This window comes from Mus pahari, chromosome 19, assembly GCF_900095145.1.
Source record: "Mus pahari chromosome 19, PAHARI_EIJ_v1.1, whole genome shotgun sequence".
NCBI lineage: Eukaryota > Metazoa > Chordata > Mammalia > Rodentia > Muridae > Mus > Mus pahari.
The window spans coordinates 50,832,571-50,859,866 of record NC_034608.1 but is presented as its reverse complement, the minus strand read 5'-3'; the positions used below and the strand labels follow the sequence as shown (position 1 = coordinate 50,859,866).

Genomic DNA, 27,296 nt, shown 5'->3' with positions numbered 1-27,296 from the left:
GGCTGGCTCCAGGAGCTGCCTGCCCTTCCGATCTGACTGGAAGGTGGAGTGGGGAAAGGAATGAGGCTGGAGGGGAGCTACAGCCAGTCCTCAAGGCCAGGCAGGGCTAGACATGTGAGGGAACGCACACCTGCCTCAAGGTCCGGTCCGTGTGAAGTGAAAGGGGTTAAGCAGAGCCTTAGCCCTAATTTTGAGGTAAACAGATCTTTTTATTTCCCCCCATCCAAATGAAAACCAAAGACTTAAAAATATTCATTCAGGGCTGGAGAGATGGTTAAGAGCACTGACTGCTCTTCTGGAGGTCCTGAGTTCAAATCCCAGCAACCACATGGTGGCTCCATCTGTAATGGGGTCTGATGTCCTCTTCTGGTGTGTCTGAAGACAGTTACAGTGTACTTACATATAATAATAAATAAATCTTTTAAAAAACTATTCATTCCGTATTAGGGCTGAGAATGTAGCTGTGGCACACTCAAATCTTTTTTTTTTCATCTCTAGCACTTAAATATGTAAATAATAAACAATTCCTTCAGTAGACATCTTATCCCCACATGACTCCCTTGCCACTGGCTCTATCCCCTCAGTGAAAGCATGCAGGGTTTTTTTTTTTTTCTTCCATTTCATCTTCAGTACTTCCTCACACGCTTCCTAGAAGTTCCATGGTTATCCATCAGAGCTAAGATATGCAATGTTTTGTTGCTAAGGATTTGTAGTGTTGTATCATGCTTGCATATGGACATGTGTGTCCATAAGGAGACCAAAAAATAAGTAGTGATGCACATGTGCAGAGGTCAGAGGCTGACACCAGGCATCTTCCTGGTCCTTTCTACCTTACATTTATTCAGGCAGGATCTCCCGCTGAACCTGGCGCTTGCTAATTCTTGCTCATCTACCTAGCCAGCTTTACCCAGAGATTCTGTCTCTGCTTCCAGAATCGCAGCTGTCCATCATGTCTGCCTCCGGTTATTTTGATGGTGCTGTGACTCCAATCCACAGCCTTGTGTGGGTCAGGCATGTGATCTCCCGGTTGACTATGACATCCCCACCCCCAGCCCCACTTCTCCGAGGATTGAGGGGATCTGAACTCTGGTCGTCATGTTACATGGCAAGTGCTTTATCCACTTAGCCACATCAGTCCCAATGCACACTTAAATTTTTTTTGAAGACTTATTTATTTATTTTTATGTGTGATTTGTTTTACATGCTCATATGTGTGCCCAGTGCTTCTGGAGGCCTGACGAAGTACTAAGTCCCTTGGTACTGTAAGGCTTTGACAAGATAAAAGAAATCATTAAAACCCTAGATTGATGAAATAGATTCTATTGCTGGTGAAGGGAAAAAGTTTATTACGCCCCAGTAGCTTAGGAACATGTGTATAGTTTGAATACTTTCTGAATTTTTGTTTGTGCGCAGGCCCTGATTGTTGTGTGAACTCATGCGTTTGCTGATTGTTATAGCTTTTTGCCAAGAATTTGTGGGCTTTGGTTGCTAGGCTACAGGTGAAAAACTTCCCTGGTAACCTGCTCCTGCACAGGACTCCAACCCCTCACCCCTCCTATACCCATTCTTTGTAAATCATCTCAAATCAGGAAGCTAAAANTTGNCAGATTGANGGCCCAAGGCCATGTGATTTGGAAATCCCCTATTCCCTCCTCCCTTCTTCCCCCTGGAGGGTCCATAAAAAGAAAGGTCCCTCTCCCCTTTGGGGTCGACTCTACCCCCTGTGTGGGATACCCCCTGTGTGGGATACGAGTAGTCCCCAGAGCTCTGGCACCCCAAATAAAGCCTCATGTGATTTGCATCAAAGACAGTCTCTTGTGAGTTCGCGGGGGTCTGCACTAGAGACACTAGAGCAAGTGTCTCCGTTTTCGGGAGTCTTACAGTACTGGTGTTATAGAAAGTTGTGAGCTGCCATATGAGTGCTGGGTAATTAAAACCAGATCCTCTGGGAGAGCAGCCAGTGCTTTTTTGTTGTTGTTTTTTTGTTTTTTCTCTGTATAGCCCTGGCTGTCCTGGAACTCACTTTGTAGACCAGGATGGACTCAAATTCAGAAACCCACCTGCCTCTGCCTCTAAAATGCTGGGATTAAAGGCGTGCGTCACCACGCCACAAATAAATAAATCTAAAAAAAAAAAGTTATAACAGCAGGACCACTTCCTCTTTAGGAAAGTCCCTGCCCCACTGCCCAAATTTTACATCCCCACCTGTGGGAAGCGAGTGAGACCACCGTGATCCCTGTTTAACCCGAGCCTGCACACTTGGACGATCCTGTACTGTACTGCCTGCAGAGTCACTGGACTATCACTGCGCGCGCCCTGGCTGAACTCTGACCGGACCCCCCCCACACACACACACACATTTTACCTTCTCCCTGGGAAAAGGGAAGAGAGGTGTGCAGAAGGAGCGGGCTCTGCATCTGCACAGGTGCCGGGTGCCACGCGGGGTGCGTCGCCGTATGGGCCAAAAGACCAGAAGATTCACTAAGGGGCAGGCACAGAAGCTGTTTGGAGCCCCCTCTCGCTAAACTGCCCTGCAAGCTTCTGTTTTAAGAGACTACATTTTGGAGTAGTTACCCAGCAACGAAACACTCTGACCATTTCTCCAGCTCTGACCCTCTTTCCCAAAGTCACAGGAACAATGTTTCAATTATTAGCAGTACCTCTTTTATTCTTCAAGGTGTCCCCTTTAGTCAATAAACCACATAGCTGCTTTATGCCCTGCTACTTGTTTAGAAATGATTTGTCACGCAGGGTATGATGATGTATGCTTATATTCACAACATTTGGTAGGCTGAGGCAGGAGGATCACAAGTGTGGGCTATCTTGGGCTACGTGGCATGATTATCCTGCAAAAATAATTCTTTTTTTCCAGGCTAAGTTACTCAGACGCGAATGCCCAGTCTTTGGGGAATATTAGTAAAATTTAGTGAGCACCTACACTGTGCTATGCACTGCATACAACACAGTTATTTGTTCATATCTGTACACGGGGTTATGAAGGACTGTCAAGCCACAGCATCTTGAGGGCTAGGCTAGTCTGAGGACGGATGAGAGCAGAGTCCGTTGGTTTACTGTGGACCCAGTACAGGACCACAAGGTCACCAATGGGACTCAGGGATAGGGCTCAGGGTGTGGCTCAGTAGCAGAGCCCGTATTCTGTGTACCCAAGGCTCTGGGCTCCATCCCCAGTGCTAAAGAACAAGGCAAACAGCACATACTGTGTTAGAACAGCACTGGCTCTTGGAGCCTCCCCTCCCAGCAGAGGTACACTTCATCTCGGGGACACGTGCAGAGTAAGACGGGAGCCCCAGTGGAGCCCGGAAGCTTGGCACACGATTTTTCAGGCTACTGAGAGTGGAGAGTACCTGTATCAAAAATCCACGTTTGGGGGATCCTATTTTACTCCCGCCACAAATACATGATATAGTTACTAATGCTCTTGTCTTACTTCATCGGCACCGGGGCTACCCAGAAGTCAGTGCTCAAACTGGCTAAGGCCACTCAGAGTCACCCAGGAAACGCTTAATGAAAAGCCTCCGAGCACTGCACTGCTCATGGAATCCACAGACAAGGAGGAATTTGTTTACCCAGCTGATAAAGATAACAGAACTAGGGTTATAACACGCACATATGATCCCCCTTTGTTAAAAGTCAGGATCTCCTGTAGCTCAGGCTGTCCTTCACTCCTGGCCTCTACCTCTCCAGTGCTGGTGTGCACCGCTGTACCTCAGGCTGCTCCTCCACCCCCATCTATCCACTGAGACTGTCCTTCATATCCCTGGTCCTTCATGGCTTTTCTTTTGTTTTTTAAAAGACTTACGTTTGTTTTATGTGTTAGAAGTGTTTTGCCTGTGTGCACACCATGTGTGTAGTGCCTACAAAGGCCAGAAGGGGGAGTCAGGAACTGAACTGAATCCTCCACAAGAACAAGAAGCGCTGGACAGTCCCACCCCTCCAGCCCCTCTGGCACCCCTTTTAAAGAGACTTCTTCCCCAATAAACGTTAGTGTCTGTTCTCCCAGTGTGGAAGGTTTTAGAAAATACACTGATAGCAGCATAGTTAATAATAAATTTTATAAGACAATGCAGTGAATTTCAAAATTTCAGAATAGTTTCCATAAAAAAAAAAACAAAAACAAAAACACAGAGATACTGAAATGACCGAGTGAACCAGGAAGGGTTCCCAGTGCCTCGGCCTCCCGTCCTGCATGTACAGTCATCTCTCCTTTACCTCACCAGCCTCAAGTCTAACTTCAATGCACTTCGTTTCATGAAAACAACACAAACCATTTTAAATCCTTTAAAACAGAGCAAAGAACAAAACAAGAATAGAGAGGTAACATCCTTAGGGCAGCTTTCCACTACAGAACTAAAACACCACATACATTCTGCAGACTTGCATATTCACAGACGGAGACTTTCCATCATATAAAACTAGCAAGCTAGGCCAGGAGAGGCCACGCAGGCCTAGAATTCCAGCACCCATGAGGCTATAGCTGGAGGATTCTGAGTTGTTTGAGGTCACCAGGGGCTGCATAGAAAAAGGAAAAAATAAAAAAATAAAAGAAATTAGCCAGCTATATTCACCCATTAGGTACACTAACTTGAGTGTATGTCATGTACATTCAAACTTGGAATGGGGCCAAAGCAAGAAAAACATAACGAACATAAGGCTGTTGATTAAACAAACAAACAAAAAATCAAAATATTAATTATTGTAAATATTATCAAATGAAAACCAACCCCGGATTAACAAAACAACCTTCTGATTAGACACGTAAGTTCTTATGCGCGTGTGTATATGTGCCTGCGTTTAACTGGAAATTTACACCACCAGAAGTTCCTGATTAAAATACAGAGATTTATAAAAGCTGGACGTAAACTCGATCGGCTCCTCCTGGAGGTCTGCTGGTGGGACCGCTAGTCACCCGGGTCCCTGGGCTCTCAGCGCAGGGTGACCAGCTCTTCTGCAGAGGTAGGATGAATGGCAACTGTGTTGTCGAAGTCAGCCTTGGTGGCCCCCATTTTCACCGCTACAGCGAAACCCTGCAGCATCTCATCACAGCCAATCCCCTGCATGTGGATGCCAACCACCTGCGAGAAAACATAGATTATGGACAGGTCTGTATATCCAAAGTCAGTGTCAGCCTGGGAGGCAGGTCCTCTGCAGCATGTGAATACACTGTAGCTGTCCTCAGACACAGAAGAGGGCATCAGATCCCATGACAGAGGGTTGTGAGCCACCATGTGGGTCGTTGGGACTTGAACTCAGGACCTCTGGAAGAACAGTCAGTGCTCTTAACCGCTGAGCCATCTCTCCAGCCCCTTAGAATACATTTGCACTCATGTTTGTTTCACTGTGTGTTGCGGGGAGGGGGTGGAGACAGAGCCTGAACAGGGGGTGTGAGTGATTTCGCACTCGGGCTATTTTCTGTATCGGTGGAAGTCAGGGAAAAATTCCTTGAGTCAGTTCTCTCCGCCATCCTATGGAATCAGGGGATTGGCGTTGTTAGGTCATCTGGCCTTCGAGCAAGGACCTCTACCTGTTGGGTCATCTCAACATAATGTCACAGCTAGGTATTGGCAGCATTGTGGTATGAATCTTACAACTGGGGAGGCTGAAGCACAAAGACCAGGATATTTGCACCAGGCTATGTGGTAAGAGCTGATTTCAAAAATCCAAGCGAAAAGAAATACTTCCTATAAGCCATATCCTTGATACAAAGCCAGGCCACACTCCTCCTTAGGATTTAACTCAACTAGAAGAGATGGTGTACTGGCTGGTTTTGTGTGTCAATTTGACACAGGCTGGAGTTATCACAGAGAAAGGAGCTTCAGTTGGGGGAAATGCCTCCATGAGATCCAGCTGTAAGGCATTTTCTCAATTAGTGATCAAGAGGGGAGTTCCCCTTGGGGGTGGTGCCATCTCTGGGCTGGTAGTCTTGGTTCTATAAGAAAGCAGGCCTTCCATGGCCTCTGCATCAGCTCCTGCTTTCTGACCTGCTTGAGTTCCAGTCCTGCATCCTTTGGTGATGAGCAGTAGCAGTATGGAAATGTAAGCTGAATAAACCCTTTCCTCCCCAACTTGCTTCTTGGTCATGATGTTTGTGCAGGAATAGAAACCCTGACTAAGACAGAGTGCTTAATAAGCTTGAGAATCCAAACCAAACCTAATTCTGAAATTATACAGTAAAACCCACTCTAATGCTGCTCCAAACTCCTGAGATCACATGACACCCACTGAAGTGGCCACATCAAAAAAGATGCTGGGGAAGAAGTAGGAAATTTGCTGGGGAGATAGACAGGAACTTTCAAAAAATGATTGACTAAATTTCCACTTATTGTTTTATGACTTGAAGCTTTGTCTTATATTTGAAACACATTTACCACTACATTTTTAAAGGATTTATTTCCTATTTGTTTGTCAGCGTCTCTGTAATTCTGTACACATGTGTAGGGGTGTCCCCAATAGGCCAGAAGAAGGTTCCAGATCCCCTTAGAGCTACGGTTACAGGTGGCTGAGAACCACCTGACAGATGCAGGTGCTTGCCACGGGGTCATCTTTCCAGGCAGGCCCTTTTTACCAGTATCCCTGTCTCTTTTGAACCAGTCCTCAATCATCTTCATCTTTACAATAGTCACTATGTCTGCAATGCTGAGGCTGAAATCTCACTTTTAAAAAGGAACAGAATCTCTTTTCAAATCCGAGGAGCCCAGAACACCTATAACAGATCCCATTTCCCCGGTACCTTCTCCTCTTTGTTGGCACAAATCATCTTCATGACGCATTTCGTCTTCCTCGTGGTCACAGCATGATACATGGGGGTAAAGGTAGTGGAGTAGATTTTCACATTGTCTTTCCCGTACTTGTGAATGGCTTCGTCTACAATGCACGTGAAGGGAAATATCCGTCAAGAACCATCTCAGAGAGCTACCAGACGGCCAGAAACAAGACCTGAATCAAACAAGAAGCATCCAACCACACCAAAGAAAAGGGCACAGAATAAATGTCCCTGTCACATCAGACACAGAGGAACTGCGTCTCTGACCAAGTGAGACCAAGCTGCTTGCAGTAAATTATGCTAGACTGAATTCTGGACTCGTGTGTGTGTGTGTGTGTGTGTGTGTGTGTGTGTTGGGTGGTCTGTGAGTGGGGGCTGTGTTCCAAATGATTTGAGATGGCTGGCAAAAATTGTCCAAAGTCTAAAGTTTAAATAATACTTTGTTATTTAATGTTTTCTCATCTTAAAACTATATGCAAGTGTAGACCTGTGTTTTCTTTTCTTTCTTTCTTTTTTTTAAGACCTGTGTTCTTAAAAGAAAAAGAAGATGGGGAGAGAGATGGCTCAGCAGTTAAGAGCACTGACTGTTCTTCCAGAGGTCCTGAGTTCAATTCCCAGCAACCACATGGTGGTTTATGGATCTAATGCTGTCTTCTGGTATGTCTAAAGACAGCTACCAGTGTAGTCATATATACATAAAATAAATCTTTTAAAAAAGATGTGGGCTGGTGAGATGGCTCAATGATTAAGAGCACCTGACTGCTCTTCCAAAGGTGCAGAGTTCAAAGCCCAGCAACCACATGGTGGCTCACAACCATCCTTAACAAGATCTGACTCCCTCTTCTGGAGTGTCTGAAGACAGCTACAGTGTACTTACATATAATAAATAAATCTTTAAAAAATAAATAAATAGGGGTTGGAGAAATGGCTCAGTGCTTAAGAGCACCGACTGCTCTTCTGAAGGTCCTGAGTTCAAATCCCAGCAACCACGTGGTGGCTCACAACCATCTGTAATGAGATCTGACGCCCTCTTCTGGTGCATCTGAAGACAGCTACAGTGTACTTAGATATAATAATAAATAAATCTTAAAATAATAAATAAATAAAGATGTACATTATATGTATATGCTGCAAAATTGATAAGGAAAAAAATAAGAACATAGAAGAGTCCTTTTTTTTTTTTTTTGGTTGGCAACTTTTAAGTTATTTAAGTATAATGAGGGGCAGGGGGAGAGGGACCAGAAACAGACACCGGGGCTGTCAGAACCTCCTTTCCAAGTCCTCCTGCCTGGGGAACTATAACGGCAGACTAAACAAAGGGTTCCTGTAACTCTGGGAGACAGTTATGTGGGCCAACACAGTTTAGAGAGGAAACCACAAATTACCCTCGTTTTCAAATACCTACCTTCAGTGAGCCCCACGGTCCCAATAGGGGGGTGGCTGAAGACCACAGTAGGGATGTTGTCATAGTCTAATTTGGAATCTTGTTTGCATTCAAAAAGTCTATGGGCAAGTTTCCGGCCAGCAGCAATTGCAACTGTAATGATATAGAAGCCAGTACGCGTTTCATTGTTTATTTTAACATAGCAGCGCTGATCCAACAGCCATTTACTGGTCTGGCACACCTCTAACTGACCTCTACATCAACGTCACTGTCATGTCTACTTTAACATAATGAAGACCTAGCATCACCATCATGAACAATTCAAAACTCGGCATTCTATCATGAAGAAAAGGGACACACCCTTAAGTTCCGAGTCACCTAGAAGTTAATCTGCTAAAACGAGGACATTAGCTTTCTGGCAGGATATTTATAGAACAAACCAGTTTGGCCCATTTTTATTTCTACCTGGGTAAGGTTGTTTTTTGTTTGTTTTTTAACTAAAAAGCTTGCTTATGTTTAACCTGTTTTCATTCCTATGTCTTCTCCTCAAAAGGCCAGAGTCCAAAAAGTGAATCAGTTATTAACTTATTGATATGAAATTAGAGGGTTTTTTTCCCCCTAAGACAAGCTAGTAGTAGATACCTTTATATGATGAGAGTATAATTTTCCAAAGTCTTGTCAAAGGACATAAAATTCTGGTTAGGATAACTATTTCAAGAGATTTATTTATTTTTATTTATTATTTATTTAGCCTCAAAAAGTGACATTTATTCAAGAGAGAGAGGGAAAAAAAACCTGAAACAAAACAAAACAAAACCAAAACAACAAAAAAACCCAAGATGTCCATCCCTGGGCTCCCTTCCATCCCCCTCCAGCTGTTCCTCGGGCCCCCACCCTCAGGACTGAATCCTGGTCTAGGGCCAGGTAGCAGGACAGCCCCTCAAACGAGGTCTGCAACGTTGAGGGACATCTCTTCAACAGAGGTGTTATAGAAAGTCTCAATGTCTCGAAGAGTCCTCTTGTCTTCTTCAGTTACCATGTTTAACAGCCACACCCTTACGGCCAAAACCGACCACCTTGACCGATTCTGTGAATGTAGTTTTCCCTGTTGGTGGGAAGGTCATAATTGATGGCTAAGGAGACCTGCTGCACATCAATGCCTCTGGCCAACAGGTCGGTGGTAATTAAGACTCTGCTAGAGCCAGACAGGAACTCCCCCATGATCACATCTCGTTCCTTTTGGTCCCTATCTCCATGCATGTTGGAAACAGTGAGATACTAGGCGCGCATCTTCTCAGTGAGCCAGTCCTCCTTCCTTCTGGTGCTGAGAAAGATTACTGCCTGGGTGACGGGCAGTCTTCCATACGAGTCACACAATGTGCCAAGCTTCCAGTCCTCTCGCTCCACATTGATGTAGAATGAGCAGTTACCCTCCAGGGCCAACTCTTCCTTCTTGACAAGAATCCGAATAGGGTCTCTCATGAACTTCTTGGTCACCTCAAGGACATCAGAAGGCATTGTAGCAGACAACAAAACTACCTGCGTATTGCTGCTGAGCTTTTGGAGTAAGTCATAGATCTGGCCCGTGACCTCGCGGCTTAACATGTCACCTGCTTCATCCAGTAGCAACGTCTTGATGTACTTGGCGGATAGTATCTCCGGTTAAGCATATCAAACACCCGGTCAGGGGTGCCCACGATGATACGGAGAGCTTTCATTTGCAGCTTCTGCACCTCGGCACGCACTTTGGTGCCCCCAATACAGGCATGAGGAGAGGCATCCATGTAGTCTCCTAATGCCACAGCCACCTTTTGTATATCGGTACTTGGATGCTTGCTTCACAGTAATCACTAGGCTTGAGTAGTAGTAACAGAGTAGCATCAGGATTTTATGTGCCCTAGGCATGAAACAGCTTTGGCCACCAAGCCAGGCATCAAGCTAGGATGAACAAAGGACCGCCCTCTGCTCTGCCCCTGGCTGATATGAGAACAACACCACCAACAAGGTGCCTCTCTGCCCATTGCCAGGGGTGTACTTCAAGAGCTCTAACGCACAGCATGGTAACTACTATTAATAATACAAACATATAATCGAGTATACAACCTATTGTATACTTAAAGCTTGCTGAGAGTAGTTATGCACACCTTTAATCCCAGCACTTGGGAGGCAGAAGCAGGAGGATCTTTTGAGTTCGAGGCCAGCCTAATCTGGGGAGTGAGCTCCAGGACAGCCAGGGCTACACAGAGAAACCCTGTCTCGAAAGACCATGAAAGCCAAACAAACAAACAAACAAACACCAAACCAGACAAAAAAGCCAGGAGTAGGGCTGGAGAGATGGCTCAGTGGTTAAGAGCACTGACTGCTCTTTCTAAGGTTCTGAGTTCAAATCCCAGCAACCATATGACAGCTCACAACCATCTGTAACAAGATCTGATGCCCTCTTCTGGAGTGTCTGAAGACAGCTACAGTGTACTTACATATAATAAATAAATAAATAAATCTTCTTTTTTTAAAAACAAAACAAAACAAAACAAAAAGAGTAGATTTTAATTATTTTTTTGCAATTAAAAAAAGCATGTGAGGTGATAAATGTTACCTAGGTTGACTAAGCTCTCCAAAAAGTGGAAATATTTTAAAACATCATATTGTATACCATAAGTATATATCACTTTTATCTAAAACAATGGAGAAAGAGAGCAGGCTTTCACGCTGAGGTAAGACCTTAGGATATTTGAGAAGTTCGGTGAGGTCACAGAAGGACAGACCAAGAACAGAAAATGACACAGCAGTCAAGGGTAGCAAAGGTCTTGGGTATGTTCCTGAAGTGGGTTAGGTACAGGGATGAGGAGGACAAGGACATCAGAGCTGGTGGCACCAAGCACGCCACCTGTCTGAGACAGGAACTTCCGAAGCTAACCTATAGGAAAGGCCTTCTTGGTTCAGGCTTAGGTAAAACGTTAAGGCTAAGGAAACTTCCCCCATGCTTTTTAGTTAATTACAGATTCCGCTGTGTTCTGGGCTGTGGTGTCTTTGGAAACCAATCACAATAGAAGCCAGTTAGAATGAATGGCTTTGTACAGTTAGCCACAACAAGCCTGGACCTGAACCAACCGCCAGGCGGCACTTCCTGCCCGTGTGTAAGTGTTTATGATATCTGCTTTTATCAGCTGCCCCGAGGATGGACCCCAACGTAAGAAAAAGACCTGCACCAATATAAGACGCTATTTGGAATAAGACTGCCATTTTGAGTAGGGGGGGTCAAGTAAAACATAAGTTCCCAAGACCTCCCTGGGAACTGACATCCTACTTGTCAGAAAGAGACGTGTACGAGGTTAACTGACATTGTGGTTAGCAAGTTAAGACAGGAATGTTAGACACAAGAAGTTCCCTGCCACAGCTGAACACCCCAACCAATAAGGACAAGATAAATGTACAACAAAGACATGTTCCTAAGAAAACACCATATCCCTAAATCCGGATTGGTGAATTAACTTGGCACAGATGTTTGTGGATTTCAAGGCTTAAAAGATCTGTAGGATCCTGGCTCGCGGTCACAGCCAGCTCCCGAGTCTGGTCTGCGGCCCTGATTAATCAGTCCTGGGGTGAATGCTCAACAAACTATCCCTGACTGACTCAGGCCGGAGTCTGTGTGATCTGTGAGATAACTTCAGGATCCCACTATTCTTTATGAAGATCCTAGAATTTGCTCATCATGTAACTGTCCATGGTGGTTAATCCTCCCTGTCCACTTGCCTGGATTTAGAATCTACCATGAGACAGAGCCCTTGATGTGTCTCAAGAACTTTTCCAGAGAGGTTTAACTGAGGAGAGTGGACCTGCCCTGAATATGGGCAGCACCATCCTGTGGCCTGGCATCCTGGACTGGACACAGGAAAAAGAGGAAGCAAGCTGAACACTAACCTCTGTCTCTCTCTCTCTCTCTCTCTCTGCTTGGTGAGCGTGGACACAATGTGACCAGCAGCCTCCTGCTCCTGCTGCCTTGCCCTGCCTGCTATGATGGACTAGAGATCCAACACCCTAGAGCCAAGATAAACCCTTCCTTCCGTAAGTCGCCCTTTTCACTATCTTGTGACAACAATGAGAAAAATCAGCAAGTACAGCTTTCCAAGGAGTCGTGAATTTTATTCAGCAAACGTGCAGTATCTAGCCTCCCTCTCCTTCAGTGCTGTTTTGATGACAAAGGAATGAACGCTTTTAACGTTACCAAGGTGACTGTGACTGTGAAAAGCTGGGCAGGTTTAGATAACACACAGGCCTCGCTTCTTGAGGAAGGAACCAGCATTACCTTACCTGGGGTGAGAAGTGCTTTCCCACAGACGTCTCCCACCGCATAGACGCCTTTGACGTTGGTATTCTGGAATTCGTCGACTAGGATATGGCCCTTTTCATCCGTCTGAATGCCCTAAAATCACAAAGGGTCACCTGGTAAATACCGGGGCGCAAGGCCAGCCTGGTCTACAAAGTGAGTTCCAGGACAGCCAAGGCTATACAGAGAAACCCTGTCTCGAAAAACTAAAAAAAAAAAAAAAGGAATGACAGGAAAACAAACAAACAAAAAAACGGAAAAAAGAAAAAGGGGAGGTGGTGGCTCATCCATTTAATCCCAGCACGTGAGAGGCAGAGGCAAGAAGATCTGAGTTCAAAACCAGCTTGGTTTACAGAGTGAGTTTCAGGACAGTCAGGGCTACATAGAGAAAGCCTGTCTTGAAACCAACCTCCACCAAAAAAAAAAAAAAAAAAAAAAACAAAAACAAAAGGAACAAAGGAAAAGAAAGGGATATACTCTCATGCTAGACACTAGAGTTCCTCTGACACAGTGCTAATGTATTAGTGCTTGCCTGGACTTGCTAGTGTTCTGTTCAACTCTGCACATCCTACTGAAGAGAGAACTTCAACTGAGGGAAATGTTCCCACCACACTGGCTTAGTGACTGGTGTGGGTGGCGCCAGCTCATCGGGGGCGGAGCCAGCTCACCAGGGGCGGGGCCATCCCGGGCAGGTGCTGCTGTGTACTTAAGAAAGCAGGCTGAAGAAGAGATGAGGAGCAAGCCAGAGCACAGCACTCCTCTAAGGCCTGCAGCAGCTCCTGCCGCCAGGTTCCTGCCTGGAGTCTCTGCCCTGACTTCTCTGGATGCCGTTCTATGAATTATAAACTGAAATGAACCTATCCCTCCCCAGGTTGCTTTGGGTCATGGTGTTTTATCACAGCCATAGGAAGCTATCTCGGTTATGGAGAGGGTAACAACCTGAAAGAGTCACCCAAGGCATTCCCTTGTCAAGTTTACCATCTTATTATCTTCAACAATTTAAGCAAAGTTTGTGTTCTACGGTTTTGCACAACTGAATATACTTCCTTTTCTGTTGAGTCATCTCTCCTCTGAGAAGTGTTATGTTTACTTTGTGGCTTTGCAGATCTGAGAGAAACAATGTTCTAGTGTGAGAAGAAGGAGAAGCACCTCTGGCCTGGCCAGAAGAATAGTCACTGAGCTGGAGGCCAACCTGTCTACTCTGCCAATCCCAAGGCCCGCCATGGCTACATAGTGACCTAGCCTCAAAAACAAACAAACAAATGAATATCTGTATTTACTTATACAAATCTACATCCACAGGTATCCATATATTAATTATGTAACCTATGTTACATGTGTAATATAAGTTCGCACACACACACATATTAATACAATCGTTGGAGCTGGGATGTGGCTCCCTGGTACAGAACATGCTTTGTCTATACCAGGCCCTGGCTCTGACTTCCAACGCCACCGAAAGAGACAGGCAGACAGACAGACAGACAGACAGACAGACAGACAGGGCTGAATCCCTACCTTGTCACTCACTAAATATGAGATGTTACATATGTAACTATTTTGCAATATATATTTGAGCTTCTATTGCAAATGAGTTCAACTTGGCCGTGAAAACATAGCAGTGAGTTGGCCAGACTCCTGTGCCAGTCTGCCAAGTCATCTACTGACCCTGTTCCCTGGCTTCCTCACCCTTGTCACTGGCAAGGTTGACTAGATGAGCAATGTGCCGTCATGACCCGGCACACAGTAGTCATTTGGCCCGCATTCAACAGGCCTATCTGAACTATTAATAAGATGGCAATGGACCTTCCTGTGAGCTGGGAAAGCAGGTGGGTTGGCAGAACGCCTGTCTGGCATGCCGAAGCCCTGGGTTCGATCCCCAGCTGATATCAGGGCATGCCTGCAACACCAGAACCTGGGAAGTAGAGGCGGGAAGATAAGAGATTGAAAGGTGAAGTTAGGAAGATAGCTCTGTAGGTAAAGGGCTTGCTAAGCAAGCTATAAGACCTGAGTTCAAGCCCCGTCCTGGATGGACAAGCCAGGTGAATCCATAACCATAGAGCTAGGGAGGCGGGGACAGGCAGGTCCCTGGGGGCCTGCTGACCATGGGCAAGCTATACATTCAGAAAGAGACAGATTCTCTCAAACAGTGAGGTAGAGAGCAATTGAGGAAGACACCAATGTCAGTCTCTGGCCACTACATGCAACGCACATTTATCCATGAACACATACACATAGATTCAACACATAAATCACACATACACATAAAGGGCAACATGGAAACCATTACTTAAGTTTGCCAGAAATTATTCTTCAAATTCAGCAAATAAAAGAGCAGGAGAGAGACAGACAGACAGACAGACAGACAGACAGACATGCTCTTCACATAGGGCCAACAGGGTGGCTCAGTGGTAAAGCTGCTTGCTGACAAGCCCGATGACCTGAGTTCAATACCCAGGACCCACAGGGTGGAAAGAAAGACAAGAGTTCTGCAAGCTGTTATCTGGCTTGCGCACAGGCACAAAGCACAGACATACACACACTCTCACAAATAAATAAACACAATAAAAAAAAAACTTCCAGCAAATATACTTGAACAGTGGGCCTACAAACATCCCATTGGAATATCCAAGTTTTAATTAGATTTCATTAAAGGCTGAAAACAAGCCTTTTATTCATTAAAATGCTGAATGCTCCAGGCCCCGTGGCTCATGACTAGAAGCCCAGCACTTGGGAAGTGCAAGCAGGAGGTCCAGAAGTTCGAGGTTATCCTCAGTTCTTTATCGAGAATGAGGCTAGCCTGGACTATGAAAGATCCTGTCTCAAAAGACAAACAAATTCAGGCTGGGACTGGTGATGCAAATCTGTAACCCAGGCCACTAGGGAGCGAAGCAGGAAAACTGACTGGGCCAGCCTGGGCTACAAAGTTCAAGGCTAGCCTAGGTAAATTTAGTGAGAACATGTCTCTAAAAAAAAAAAAAAAAAAAAAAAAAAAAAAAGAGGAAAGATCACATATGGAGCATATGGGATGCTCTGAATACAATTCTTATCACTGCCAAAAAGAAGGAGGAAGGGGAAGTGGGCGGGAAATTGTGGCAGCGCATATCCACTAACCCCAATGTTTAGAAGTCTTCTAGAAGGAAGTCAGTCAGGAAATGGCTGTGCCATCTGGATCAGATCCCTGCAATCTAACAAGATACCCAGCCTGGGACGAGAACACTAGAAAGGAGGAGCTTTCAAAGCAAGAGCTTCCCAACAAAGCACAGGGATGGATATGCAAATCGTCACAGGGCCGTCAGGAGGCCGGCGGACCAATTAATCAATCATTACTAATTATGAATCAATAAACCCGTAAACGTACCACTTTATTCAGATTCAGGCCCTTAGAATTTGGGTCCCGTCCAATGGCCCAGAGCAGGCAGTCAACATCTGGAATCACGGTCGTGGTGGGCTTCCTACCAGGCATGGAAGTTACCACTTGGAGCTCCAGGCCTGATGATGTCTTCTTTACTTCCTTAACCTTTTATTAAAAAAAAAAAAAAAGTGTTAAGTATGTGTGGGAGGAGAGGGGAGAAGGCAGGATCAAGGCAAAGCAAGAGGACCCTGGACTCGCCCTGCCCCCCAGTACTGGAGACCAAACCTAGGACGCCATTCACGCTAGTCAAACATCCAACCCCTGAGCTAGACCCCACCCTCTTTTTTTACTGATTTTGGGACGGGATCTCACTAATGGCATGGGCCGGCCTTAAACTTACTCCACAGTTCAGACGTGCCTTGAACTCATGATCCACCTGTCTCAGCTTACAGAGTAGCTGGGAGTTTAGACCTAAGCCACCAGTTACACAGCAAAACCAGATTCTCGTGTTTTCTGTTTTGGTTTGAGACAGAATCTCAATCTATATCCCAGACTGTCCTTAAATCCATTAACAATCTTTCTGCCCCAGACTCCTAAGTGCTGGGATTACAAGCTTGGTCCATTACACTCAAGAGTTTTTAACATTTACTTATAGCTGAAACAAGTATTTAATTTTAGCCAATGGCCAGAGCAAGGCCGGCTTCCTTGACTGTCTGATTCTTCCAACGGCCTAGAATGCTGGCTTACATTGTCAGCTTACATGAGAATGGCACCCATAGGGCCTGACCTAGGTCCTGAACTGAACCCACAGGAATAAGGGCACGGAATGGCAAGATGTTGAGGCAGAGGGGGGATGAGAAATAACAGAATGCATGGATAAGGAAGTCTGTATGAGCTAATGGTCCATTACAGTTTAAGAATTGTAACATTATGTATTCTATTTGCAGGGGGAACATGGGACAGTATCAGCCAAAAACCATCACACAAGGAGACAAGGTCAGCAGGCTAATCAAGTCACGGATGGAGCACACAGCAGCCTTGGGACTGACTGATACCCTCCGTAAGGGTAAAGAGTTGGGTTCCCAGAATCTGAAGCCGCAGCTCCCCTGAGGCCCTGGCTTTAGGCCATTACTGGCCTTGCCAAGCATACTCTGGGTGTTAGGCAAGAATTATGTTCCTTTCCCATACATCAGGGCCTCAGGGAAAGCCTTGGGTTGGCCTGGCTCCCAGCACAATCCCTAGGTGGTGGAACTCTTTCAGAAAGGATCAGGAGTGTGAGCCTTGTTGGAGGGGGTGTGTCCCTGGGAATCGACTTTGACTTTTCAGTAGGTCGGTTGGTCTGTCTGTCTGTCAGTCTGTCTGTCTGTGTCTGCCTGCTACTTGTGGCTAAGATGTCATCTTGTAACTACTGCTCCAGAACATGCCTGCCTACCTGCTGCCATGATCCCATAATGGTGGTCAGGGACTTACCCTCTGAAACTGTAAGCAAGCCCCCAATTAATTAAATGTTTTCTTTTATTAAGTTGGTCATGGTGTCTTCACAGTCACTAAGCCAGCACAGAAATATATATAAATATATTTGCTTGCTTGCTTGCTTGCTTTATTTATTTATTTATTTCTGGGGCCTGCGAGGTGGTCAGAGGACCTGAGTTTGGTTCCAAGCATGATGGGAAGCTCGTAACTGCCTGTAAGAACACCTCTAGAGAAACCCAACACCTCTGGCCTCCCCTCCAAGTTTGCCTGTACTCGTATGTGTGTGTGTGTGTCTCTGTGTGTTTTGATTTCATGTATGTCTTGTGCACCACCTGTGTGCCATGCCCACAGAGGCCAGAAGAGGGCACCCTATCCCTTGGAGCTGAAGTTACAGACAGCTGTGAGCTGCCCTCCCCCTATAATCCAAGTGCATCCTGAATACTTCAAATCAACTTCAGGCTGCTTATCATGCCAAGCACATGTAAATGTCATGTTAGAGTTGTTTGTTGGTCTGTATTATTTAGAGAAGAATGAATTTAAAAAAAAAAAAACCTTACATGTCAGTATAGACACCCTTTTATTTCATATATTTACAGTCCAGCTGTGGATGGACGTGCAGTTGTAGAGATCATCCATATTAGGTACCCAGCTCATCACTTAACAAAGGTCTCCAAAGTGGCACTGATGGGAATGCCTTCATCTCTGCATCAGCAAAGCACAGTCGTTTATTACTCTACTCAACACAGGCTGTGCTGAAAGGGTAGCACAGACCTGAACAGGCTGCCTCTCTAGAAAAATTCCACTGAACATTAATAATTTCCTGGGGAGAAGATACTTTGGTAATACTTTGGTTAAATTAAATAAAATAGAAAAAAATACTTTAAAAAACCATACGCTTGGAAATTTGATTTCTTGCCATGTCTTGAAATATCTGAAAAATAAGGATGTGCGAAAAGATCCTCAAGAACAAACATCAGCTGGGCAGTGGTGGTGCACGCCTTTAATCCCAGCACTTTGGAGGCAGAGGTAGTGGATTTCTGAGTTCCAGGCCAGCCTGGTCTACAGAGTGAGTTCCAGAACAGCCAAGGCTACACAGAAAAACCCTGTCTCAAAGCCCCTCCCGCCCCCCTCCCCCAAAGTTTTCGTTCGAGACTCAACAGCCAGTTTTCTTGATTTCGTGAATATGGAATACAGCTTTTTAAGACAGAAAATATTTGGCAGAAGCTGGGTGTGGCAGTGCATGCCTGTAACACCAGCACTTGGGAGGCTGAGGCAGGAGGCTCATGAGTTCAAGCCCAGCCTGGACTGTAAAGCAAGATCTTATCGAGTGACCATTAAGCAACAACTCACCACAAAACACAAACATACAAACAAGGGGGTGTGAGCTGCTGAGGGGCAGGCAGCTCAGTGACCGAGCCCTCTCATAGGCTCTCCTCCTGCTCTACACTTAGCCCTGAACGTGATTGACGGGGGCCGCACGTACCTGTGTGAACTTCAACACCTCCACGCCAGCGTTCTCTAGTTCCTCGGTACAGTTGGAACTGATGAGTGAATCAAAATTTCTCAGTACCTGCATTTATCATGGGCAGCCAGGGGGCGGACGGTGGGGAAGGAAGAAAATCTGATTAGAATTGACTGGCACCAATGGCCATCAAAGGCTTCAGGTCACATTTACAACTACTCTGTTAGGACCGGCAGTGCTTTTATTGTACTTACAAAGCTTATGGCTCTTACAGAAACACATGGTTCCGTTACATATATCTACGATTTCATATTGCTACCACCACTTCTTAGCATGTAAAAGGGTCAAATCAGTGTATCTGTGAATCGTACTGTATCAGAACATTTCATTTTAGAGACTTGCACTACAAAAGCTGGCCATGTTGTCTGTAGGGGCTTGAATGAGCGTCCCACACAGACTCAGATATTTCAGTACTTGGCTTCCTGTTACTGCTGATGGTTGGCGGGAAGTTTTAGAGGTGCAGCCTCACTGGAGGACCGGCTTTGAGGATGGAAGGCCTCAGGACACTTCCTGCTTCCTGCTTGCGGCACATAAAATGGCAGCTTTGGCCATCAAGCCTGCCATTTGTGGCCGCGATTTCCTGCCATAATGGATTCTTTTCCCTCTGAAACCATACAATAAACTCCTTCTACACAGTGCCTTTGGTCCTGATGGTGGATCACGGCAACTGAGAGGAACTAAAGCACTGCCTGTGCCCACTGGAGAGTCAAATATCAAAGTGAGCCCGACTGTTAAGAAACAGACACTGGGTATGGAACACCACCCGGATAATAAAGGGAAGCTGTCTAAGGGGCATGTGCTGGGACTGACTTTGCACACTGTGAAAGCTGTAAGTGTGACATTTACAGGTAAAAGCATTTGTGTAAGTTTGCCCAGAACCCAGTGGAAAGAAGAACTACTCCCAAAAGTTGTCCTCTGACCTCAGCCCAGGCATACACCCATCTACACTCACACGTGCCTATAATATACACATAATAATTAAATTAAGTTAAAATTTTAAAATTAGGTGATCCCTATAGTTTCTTAAAAAGAAGAAAAACTCTCCTCTAGGGAAAAAAAAAAAAATCAAAGAAAGGGGACAGCAGGTGACAGGACTGACCTTATCATGCCTGATCATGAGAGACGTCTTGGAGCCCAGGGCGGAGAGGATGCCCGCAATTTCCACGGCAATGTAACCGGCCCCCACAATGACGCTGCGGCTGAAAGGCAAGCGAAGGGTAACCGTTTCTTAAACTGATTAGGAACGGTGCGGAAGCAGCGGCAGCCTGGTGCAAGCTCCAGGTCACCCAGAAGTACACAGAAAGACCCTATTCACAGTCAGAACATAGCAGAACTTCCCTCATAGAAGAAAGATGTTTTTATTTGACATTTAAGTTACTTGTGTCCTGTTTTCGTTTATTCTTTTTTTTTTTTTTTTTTTTTTTTAAGAGACAGTCTCTGTAGCCCAGTGGGCTAACAGGTAGCTGAGACTAAGTCCTGAACTCCTCCCAGTTTCCGTACGGAAATCTAACAGAACCATTCTCTTCAGGGCTGGGGACTTCTGGGGATTATCCGGTTCTATCCTTGTTGCGCGATCAAAGGCCAATTTAAGAAACCGGTTTTAAGTCAGGCATGGTGGCTCATGACGGTAATCCTGGCATTTGGGTGGCCCGGCCAGCAGTGGAACTCAACTTCCTGAATTCATTCTGATTTAACAAAAGAGCTTAAGCCTCCACTAAATGCTCGAATGACTGTCTGGATCGGATGTCGGAGAAATGCTGTCGCTTAAGGCTCGCTTCCAGGCTGAGGCAGAAAGATTTTCAGGCTGCAGGTTTTCCAAGGCTCCCAACATGCCCCGCCCACTGTTGCAATACACAGGGAAAATATTTAGAGGAAGAACCTTCTGTTTTAATGGCCTGAATGCATTCATTCATTGAGCTTGTATTCATATCAATAAAAGTGTATTGAGTGGGTCTAAAATATGAAACGGGCAAGTATCTGTAACGGATCTTGCTCCGGGGTGGGTGTGAGTGAACGTATATATCATCCAAACACAACCGAGTCATGACTATTCTGTCTGGGTGCTCACTGGCATCACCTCTGTGAAGCCGAAACACTTCGGGTAGATCATGCTGGGACAGGTGAGTGAACTGAGAGTTTGAGTTCAAGACAGCACGGGCAACTCAGAAGGGGAGGCGGGACGGGAAAGCATGAACCCGGTTCCCAGATTGAGAGAGAACACAGCATCCCTGATGTCAGATCTGCTCACCCGGGCAAGTCCTCCAGCTGAAAGAAGCCATCGCTGGTGATCCCCAGGCTGGCGCCTATGTAGAGATAACATATGTATACCACATGAGTACCACATGTATACCACAGAGTGATAAACATACCACTTAATCTTATTTTCTAGGAATGAGATAAAGGTTTCACATTGTAATCCAGACTGACCTGGGACGTACTATGTAGCCCAGGCTAGCCTCAAACTCATGGCAATCCTGCCTTAGCCTCCTGAGCGTTGGGGATTTGGGGTATGAGCGGCCATGTTTAGCCAGAACCTAATTTATTCAAGAACCAAACAACTCTCAGAAAACGCAGTTTTGACAGCTCTGCTAGACCTCTACTGAGAACATGCCTTTCTGAAGGCTACATCTTATATTTATTTCAAGAAACAGGAAGTGATGGATAAGTAGATTCAGATTTCCCCGAAGGATCAAGATCCTGTCAGCGTCATGAACAGTCTGACAGCTCCTGCCTCCTGCCTCCAACCCCAAACGAAGGCAGGAAGCCTGGGTCTTGGCTCACTTCGCCTCCTTTCTCTGTGAGATAAGGCCTCTCTACACAGCCCTGGCTGTCCTGGAACTCACTCTGTAAACCGGACTGACCTCAAACTCACAAGAGAGCTGCCTGCCTCTCTCCCCAAGTGCTGGGCTTAAAGGCGTGCACCGCCACCCCCAGCCCCCACCGTTTTTCTTCACGATGACACAAAGTTTCGGTGTTCATTTCCTCCACAAATATTCCAGTTCCATGTTTACATCTGTCCTGCTTCATAATTTTTCTTTCTGTATTTGTCCCCTTTCTGCAACACTCAAGGCCAGAATTTCAAATTTCAGAATTTTTTTAAATGATTATTACTGTGAACAGGTGATCCTGGGCTGTGTGAGGAAGCAGGCTGACCAAGCCATGCGAAGCAAGCCAGTCAGCGGGATTCCTCTGTGGCCTCTGCTTCTGCTCCTCCCTCTTGGTTCCCCCCTTTGAGTCCCTTCCCTGACATCCCTTCGAGATGAACTACAGTCTGTGAGGTGAGAGAAACCTTCCCTTTTTCTCCCCAAGTTGCTTTTGGTCATGGTGTTTTATCGCAGCAACAGAAACGCTAACTAAGCCAGGTGTCTTAGGAACGCAGCCCAAGATTCAACTGTACATAATAAACTGGGCATGATGGCACAGGCCTGTCATCCCAGCACTGGGGACACAGAGACAGGAGGATGAGGAACTCAAAGTAGAGAATGGACTAGAGGCCAGTCTGGGCTTTAAGACCTAGCTGAATGGGAGTGGGGGGCAAGTAACACAAAAGTACTTGCACAACATTTTAAATCAACTGTGTACATGAAATAAAAGTTTCCTGGGCAGGATTTTCTGACTGTGGTACGTCGACACTCAAACGTTAGACTTTGGAGCATTTCATAGTCTCAGCTCGCAGAATATGGACGTGAACCTGTTCATTTAGAATGAAATCTTCAGCCGCTCACTATCTTAGTGAAAGGAGCTGAGCGCCTTCCCCTAATAATCCAGGCAGCCTTGAGCTGTGGATGTGTGACTCTAACACCTGCCCCGTATCTCAGCGGCGAATGGATATCCTGCATCTTACCAAATCTAAGTGTCAGGGGCATGTGGCACACCCTGGCTGGTCTCAGTGAAGGGTATGTTTTGCAGCGCGTCTTTAACTCGGTAACACACAGCACCTGACTTTTCGTGGGCTCTCTTCAGCCCGTTCCCCCTAACCCAAGGCTCAGCGACTGCCTTCAGAACGGGGCTGAGAGCTCCCGCAGACAGCTACCTCCCAACAGTCTCCAGCCTCGAGATTCTCTCTTCATTCAGTCACTGCCAGCTTAGTTTCTGGACATCACACCGATCCTGTCACTGATCATAAGCCAATAATGATCTGTCGAAGTTATGGAAGTCACCTCTCTTGGGCCTGATGAGTCTCCGTGTTTCACTGTCACTTAATTCTAGGCAGAGCTCGAAACACTTGCTTCAAGATGTTCAGTGCTTGTTCAACTGACTGACTTGGCTGAACATCCTTCAAAGATGTCTTCATGACAGAGTCTTCTGGTTGTTCTCTCTCTCAGCATGTAATTCTAACTGAGAGTCCCTTTCTTAGCAGTCTTCCTGGGCCGTGCCTATCTCTACGGGTCCTCCCTACTGTCAGAACACAGTCCAAGCATGGCATCACTCTTCTTAACCCTCAGCATGAATTGTCTGATGCTCCGAGTAAAGCTGGCCACTGCATGAAACTTTAGTCCTCCTTGTTTTTAGGCCCTGCTACAAACCACCAATGAAAGCAGTAAACACCTGCCTCAACGCACTCTATGCCCTCACCATCTGGTTCCTTAGGAAGCTTAGAGGTTGCATCTATTTTCTATTATTTCAACTAATGAAGGAATATTTTAAATCATATAAAAAGTGAGGCTGAGCCTCGGGAGGTAATGTATGTGGTTGGCATGTGTGAGATTCTGAGTTCAATCCCCAATATGGATAGATGGATGGGTGAGTGGGTGGGTGGATGGATGGATGGATGGACAGACGTATACATGCATCCGGGAAGAGTACCCTCAAGGGGAGAGTGACATAAGGACTCTTCCCCACCCTATGCCTCTACTCCTCTCTCTACAGACAGATTCAACCATTAGGTTTCTATTGTTACTGTTTTGCTTTTTGTTAATTTTTTTTTTTAAACTTTATGGATACAAGTGTTTTACCTGAATGTATGTCTGTGTACATTGTGTATGCAGTGCCTGCAGAGGCCTGAAGAGGGTGTTGGAACTACCTAGAACTGAAGTTAAAGTTGGTTGTTAGCCTATATGTGGGTGCTGGGAACTGAACCCCAGTCCCCCACAAGAGCAACAAGTGCTCCTAACCATTGAATCATCTTTTTAGCCCTACCATTAGATTTTTTAAAATAACACACACACACACACACACACGTATGTATGTGTGTGTATGTATGTGTATATATATATATATATATATATGTTTTATATATACTATTATACATATTTATGGATGTGTTTTGCCTGCATGTATATATGTGCACCATGTACATGCAGTGCCCGTGGGGGCCAGAGGGGGACACTGGAGCCCCTGGAACTGGAGTTATGGAAGGTTGTAAGCTACTCTGTTGGTGCTGGAATCAGATCTCAGTTTTTCAGGGAGAGCACCAAGTGCTCTTTAACAGCTGGGCCCCCACCATCAGGTGTTTAATGGTTTATTTTCTGCACCGCTGGAAACTGAACCGAGGTCTCACACCTGCTAAGCAAGCACTCTTACGGCACAGAGCGATAACCCAGACCATCGCAGGAAAACCTCCTCATCCTTTTGCGCTTTTGGTACTATCCTACGGCACATTCGATTTTAATTACTTTACTTTTCAGAAGGGAAAGCATGTTTATGCAGAGTGCCTTAGAGGGGAGCCAGCGCATCCGAACCTCAGGCTCCTCGCCTGTATCCTTTGGGGTATTGTTTAGTTTTAAAACAGGGTCTCACTCTGGGGGTCCAGGGTGGCCTCAAACTTAAGGCGATGCTCCTGCCTTAGTCTTCTGTAATGGTTAATGTTGGGCATCAGCTTGCTGGATGTGGAACGACTAAGAGAAGTACCTCTGGCAGGTCTGTGGGGTATTTCCTGAAGAAGTAACGGGGAGTGTGGCATACGTTACATAGGTAGACGGTCATTGGCTGTTTGTGCTGTAGAGAAGCGGACTCTGGGAGTGAGATGACCTCCCTTGTCCCAGAGACTCAAGTGCTTATGTCAAGGGTCTCCCAAGACCCCCAGTCCTGGGTCACTCTGACAAGAAAGGAGAGCAGCTAACGGTATTTAAGACTCTGTAACTCCACATCGACATGGCAGACAACAGACCTCCTCCAGGAGGCTGCTGCTTACCATCCACCCCACAGCCCAGAAATCCCTGCAGCAGGAAGAAGCCGAAAGCTCGACCTGACATCTCCCAACCTGGAGCTCCGGGACAGCCAGCTCCGCAGGATGTTGTAAGTGCCTGAGGGGACAATGCTGCCTGTGCCTGTTCTCCCAGTTACACCATTCTTAATGGTTTCTGGTAGGTGTTGCAGGCATCTTATCTGGTGACGGTTTGCTCTCTCGGCTGCTCCTATTTATCTGCTCCGTGCTATCTGTTTTTCTGCTTTTGCTTGCTGCATACTTAACAGATTCACTGTCTAGAAACTGAAGCTACACCTACCGGGACGGAGGGGAGAGCAGCCCCCTCTAGTGGTGGAGGTGTAGCTTTCGCCCTCCCGCTCCCTCCTTGCCGGTGAGTGCATCTCCTCTACTGTTCTGCTGCGCCACTGCCACCACCACCCTTCACTGACATGGGAACACAGCCACTTCAGTCCTCCAGCACGGGCAGAAGCCAGAGGCTCTCTAGGAATCCCCTGGGACCTGCAGTGCTAGAACGGAGCTGCTGAGACATCCAGCCCTGTGGACTTAACACCTACTGGGTGCTCAGCCTCTCCGGCATACAGACAACCTTGGGAGTGCCTGGTGCCTGAAAGGCCAGAAGGTGCTGGATCCACAGGCATGGAAGTTGTAGATGGTTCAGAACCACCTTGGTGGCAGAAACTGAATCTGGGTCCTTAGGAAAAGCAGCAAGTGTTCCCAACCACTGAGCTATCTCTTCAACTTAACCTTTTCTTTTTACCCACTAAACAATGACTACTGGAGTCTGGCTTCACAGGGCTATGACCATCCAGGATTCCCAAGTAAATATTACATTACTTGAAAATGGTATCTTTGTATTTCTTTTTCCTCTCTCTAGCTTTGGGGGTTGTAAACCCTGCTTAAAATTCCAGAAAGAGAAGAAAAGGAAAACAATAATAAACAAAAGCATAAATATAAGCCAGCAGGGTGGCACAGGCCTATAATCACAGTAGAGACAGAAGAACCAGGATTTAAGGTCATCGTTGATTACATAGTAAGTTCAAAGTTAGCCTAAGTTACCTGAGACTATCTCAAAAACAAACAGGGGAAGATCTATTTAAAGGCATAAATGCACACACCCAAAGTGCCCCTTAAACAAAATTATCACAAGCTTTGAAGCCAGTCCCTGAGAATTGAAAAAAATGTATAAAGTGTGCCCACTGTTATGACTTTTGTTGTCAATATGAAAGAATGTAGAATAATCCGGGAGATAGATAGGGCCTCTAGACGTGTCTGTGAAGGATTAGCTGAATGGGAAGATCCACCCACTGTGGGCAGTGCCATTCCCTAGCCAGGGATGAATGGAGGAAAGACTGGGCAACGGCAAGCATGCACTCACTGCTCTGTTCCACTGCTGTGCTGTGCTGTGCCCAGCTCCCTACCGCTGTGACTTCCCTGCACGGTGGACTGCAATCTCAACTGCGGCGAGGAATAAACCCTTTCTCCCTTACATCACTTTTCTCGACAGTCTTTTAGCACAGCAATAAGAAAATTAAGAAACTCACTATCCAAGACATAGAATAGTATGTGGGAGAAAGAATGACTAATGACTGAGAGTGATTACAGCAGCAGTCTTTTCATGAGTCACCGCTGATTCTTAGCCTAACACAGACACAAGGCCCACAGGACCACCTCTGAGATGCCTGGCTGCTTTAATCTTTTACATCTTTCTATGTAAGTAACAAAAACGTGGATCATGGAGAGCGATTTCTTAACAGGACTTCTTGCTCTTGAATAGTTACCGTCTGTCACGTCTTAGAAATAATAACCTGCCTGACAGCACTGCGCCACACCAGGTGACCGTTCTCCATGACTTCTCTCGCTGAGTCCTGGCTCGCTCTTAATCACCACTTAGCTAAACGTGGTCTCCAGGGATCATTTTTTTCTGACCTTTCGCAAGAACAGAACCAGTGTAGGCAGATCCCATGATGTGGCTCGTAAACTCCCTGACCTCCCCGGCTTTTGGAAGACTCACCAGGGATCTGGCTCTCCTGAGGAACTGTGGGCACACCTCCTGTGGCAATCAGGATGTGTGGAGCAGTAAACTTTTTCCCATTGACTTCCACCGTGGGCTGAGGACCGTCTGCGAACGTTGCATAGCCGTGGATAATTTCTATGTGGGACTGTGGAAGGAACACGGACGTTAGAATATTCATAAGACTCAAAAAGCCAACAAGTACACTCGGGAGGCAGAGGCAGGCGAATTTCTGAGTTCATGGCCAGCCTGGTCTACAGAGTGAATTCCAGGACAGCCAGGGCTACACAGAGAA

The 27,296-nt window shown here is 46.0% G+C and overlaps 1 protein-coding gene, 1 non-coding gene and 1 pseudogene across 2 annotated transcripts in view; all 3 read right to left on the bottom strand.

The window, feature by feature from the left end:
* Positions 1–4,056: 4,056 nt before the first annotated feature.
* The window catches only part of Gsr (glutathione-disulfide reductase), a 41,767-nt gene continuing 18,527 nt past the window's right edge, over positions 4,057–27,296 (bottom strand). Inside the window, exons 5-13 of the mRNA XM_021218853.1 lie at positions 27,002–27,149; positions 21,091–21,145; positions 19,942–20,041; positions 18,804–18,890; positions 15,854–16,012; positions 12,477–12,588; positions 8,187–8,318; positions 6,749–6,882; positions 4,057–5,093 (exon numbers count right to left, since the gene is read on the bottom strand). Coding sequence (XP_021074512.1) covers positions 4,944–5,093; positions 6,749–6,882; positions 8,187–8,318; positions 12,477–12,588; positions 15,854–16,012; positions 18,804–18,890; positions 19,942–20,041; positions 21,091–21,145; positions 27,002–27,149 — 1,077 coding nt within the window. The 3' untranslated portion in view covers positions 4,057–4,943. The remainder of the gene's footprint in view (positions 5,094–6,748; positions 6,883–8,186; positions 8,319–12,476; positions 12,589–15,853; positions 16,013–18,803; positions 18,891–19,941; positions 20,042–21,090; positions 21,146–27,001; positions 27,150–27,296) is intronic.
* Positions 8,967–10,182, bottom strand: LOC110336839 (annotated as a pseudogene).
* LOC115062680 lies at positions 10,054–10,197 on the bottom strand. Its single transcript, XR_003842613.1, has one exon. It is a non-coding gene; the product is annotated as a small nucleolar RNA SNORA48 (small nucleolar RNA).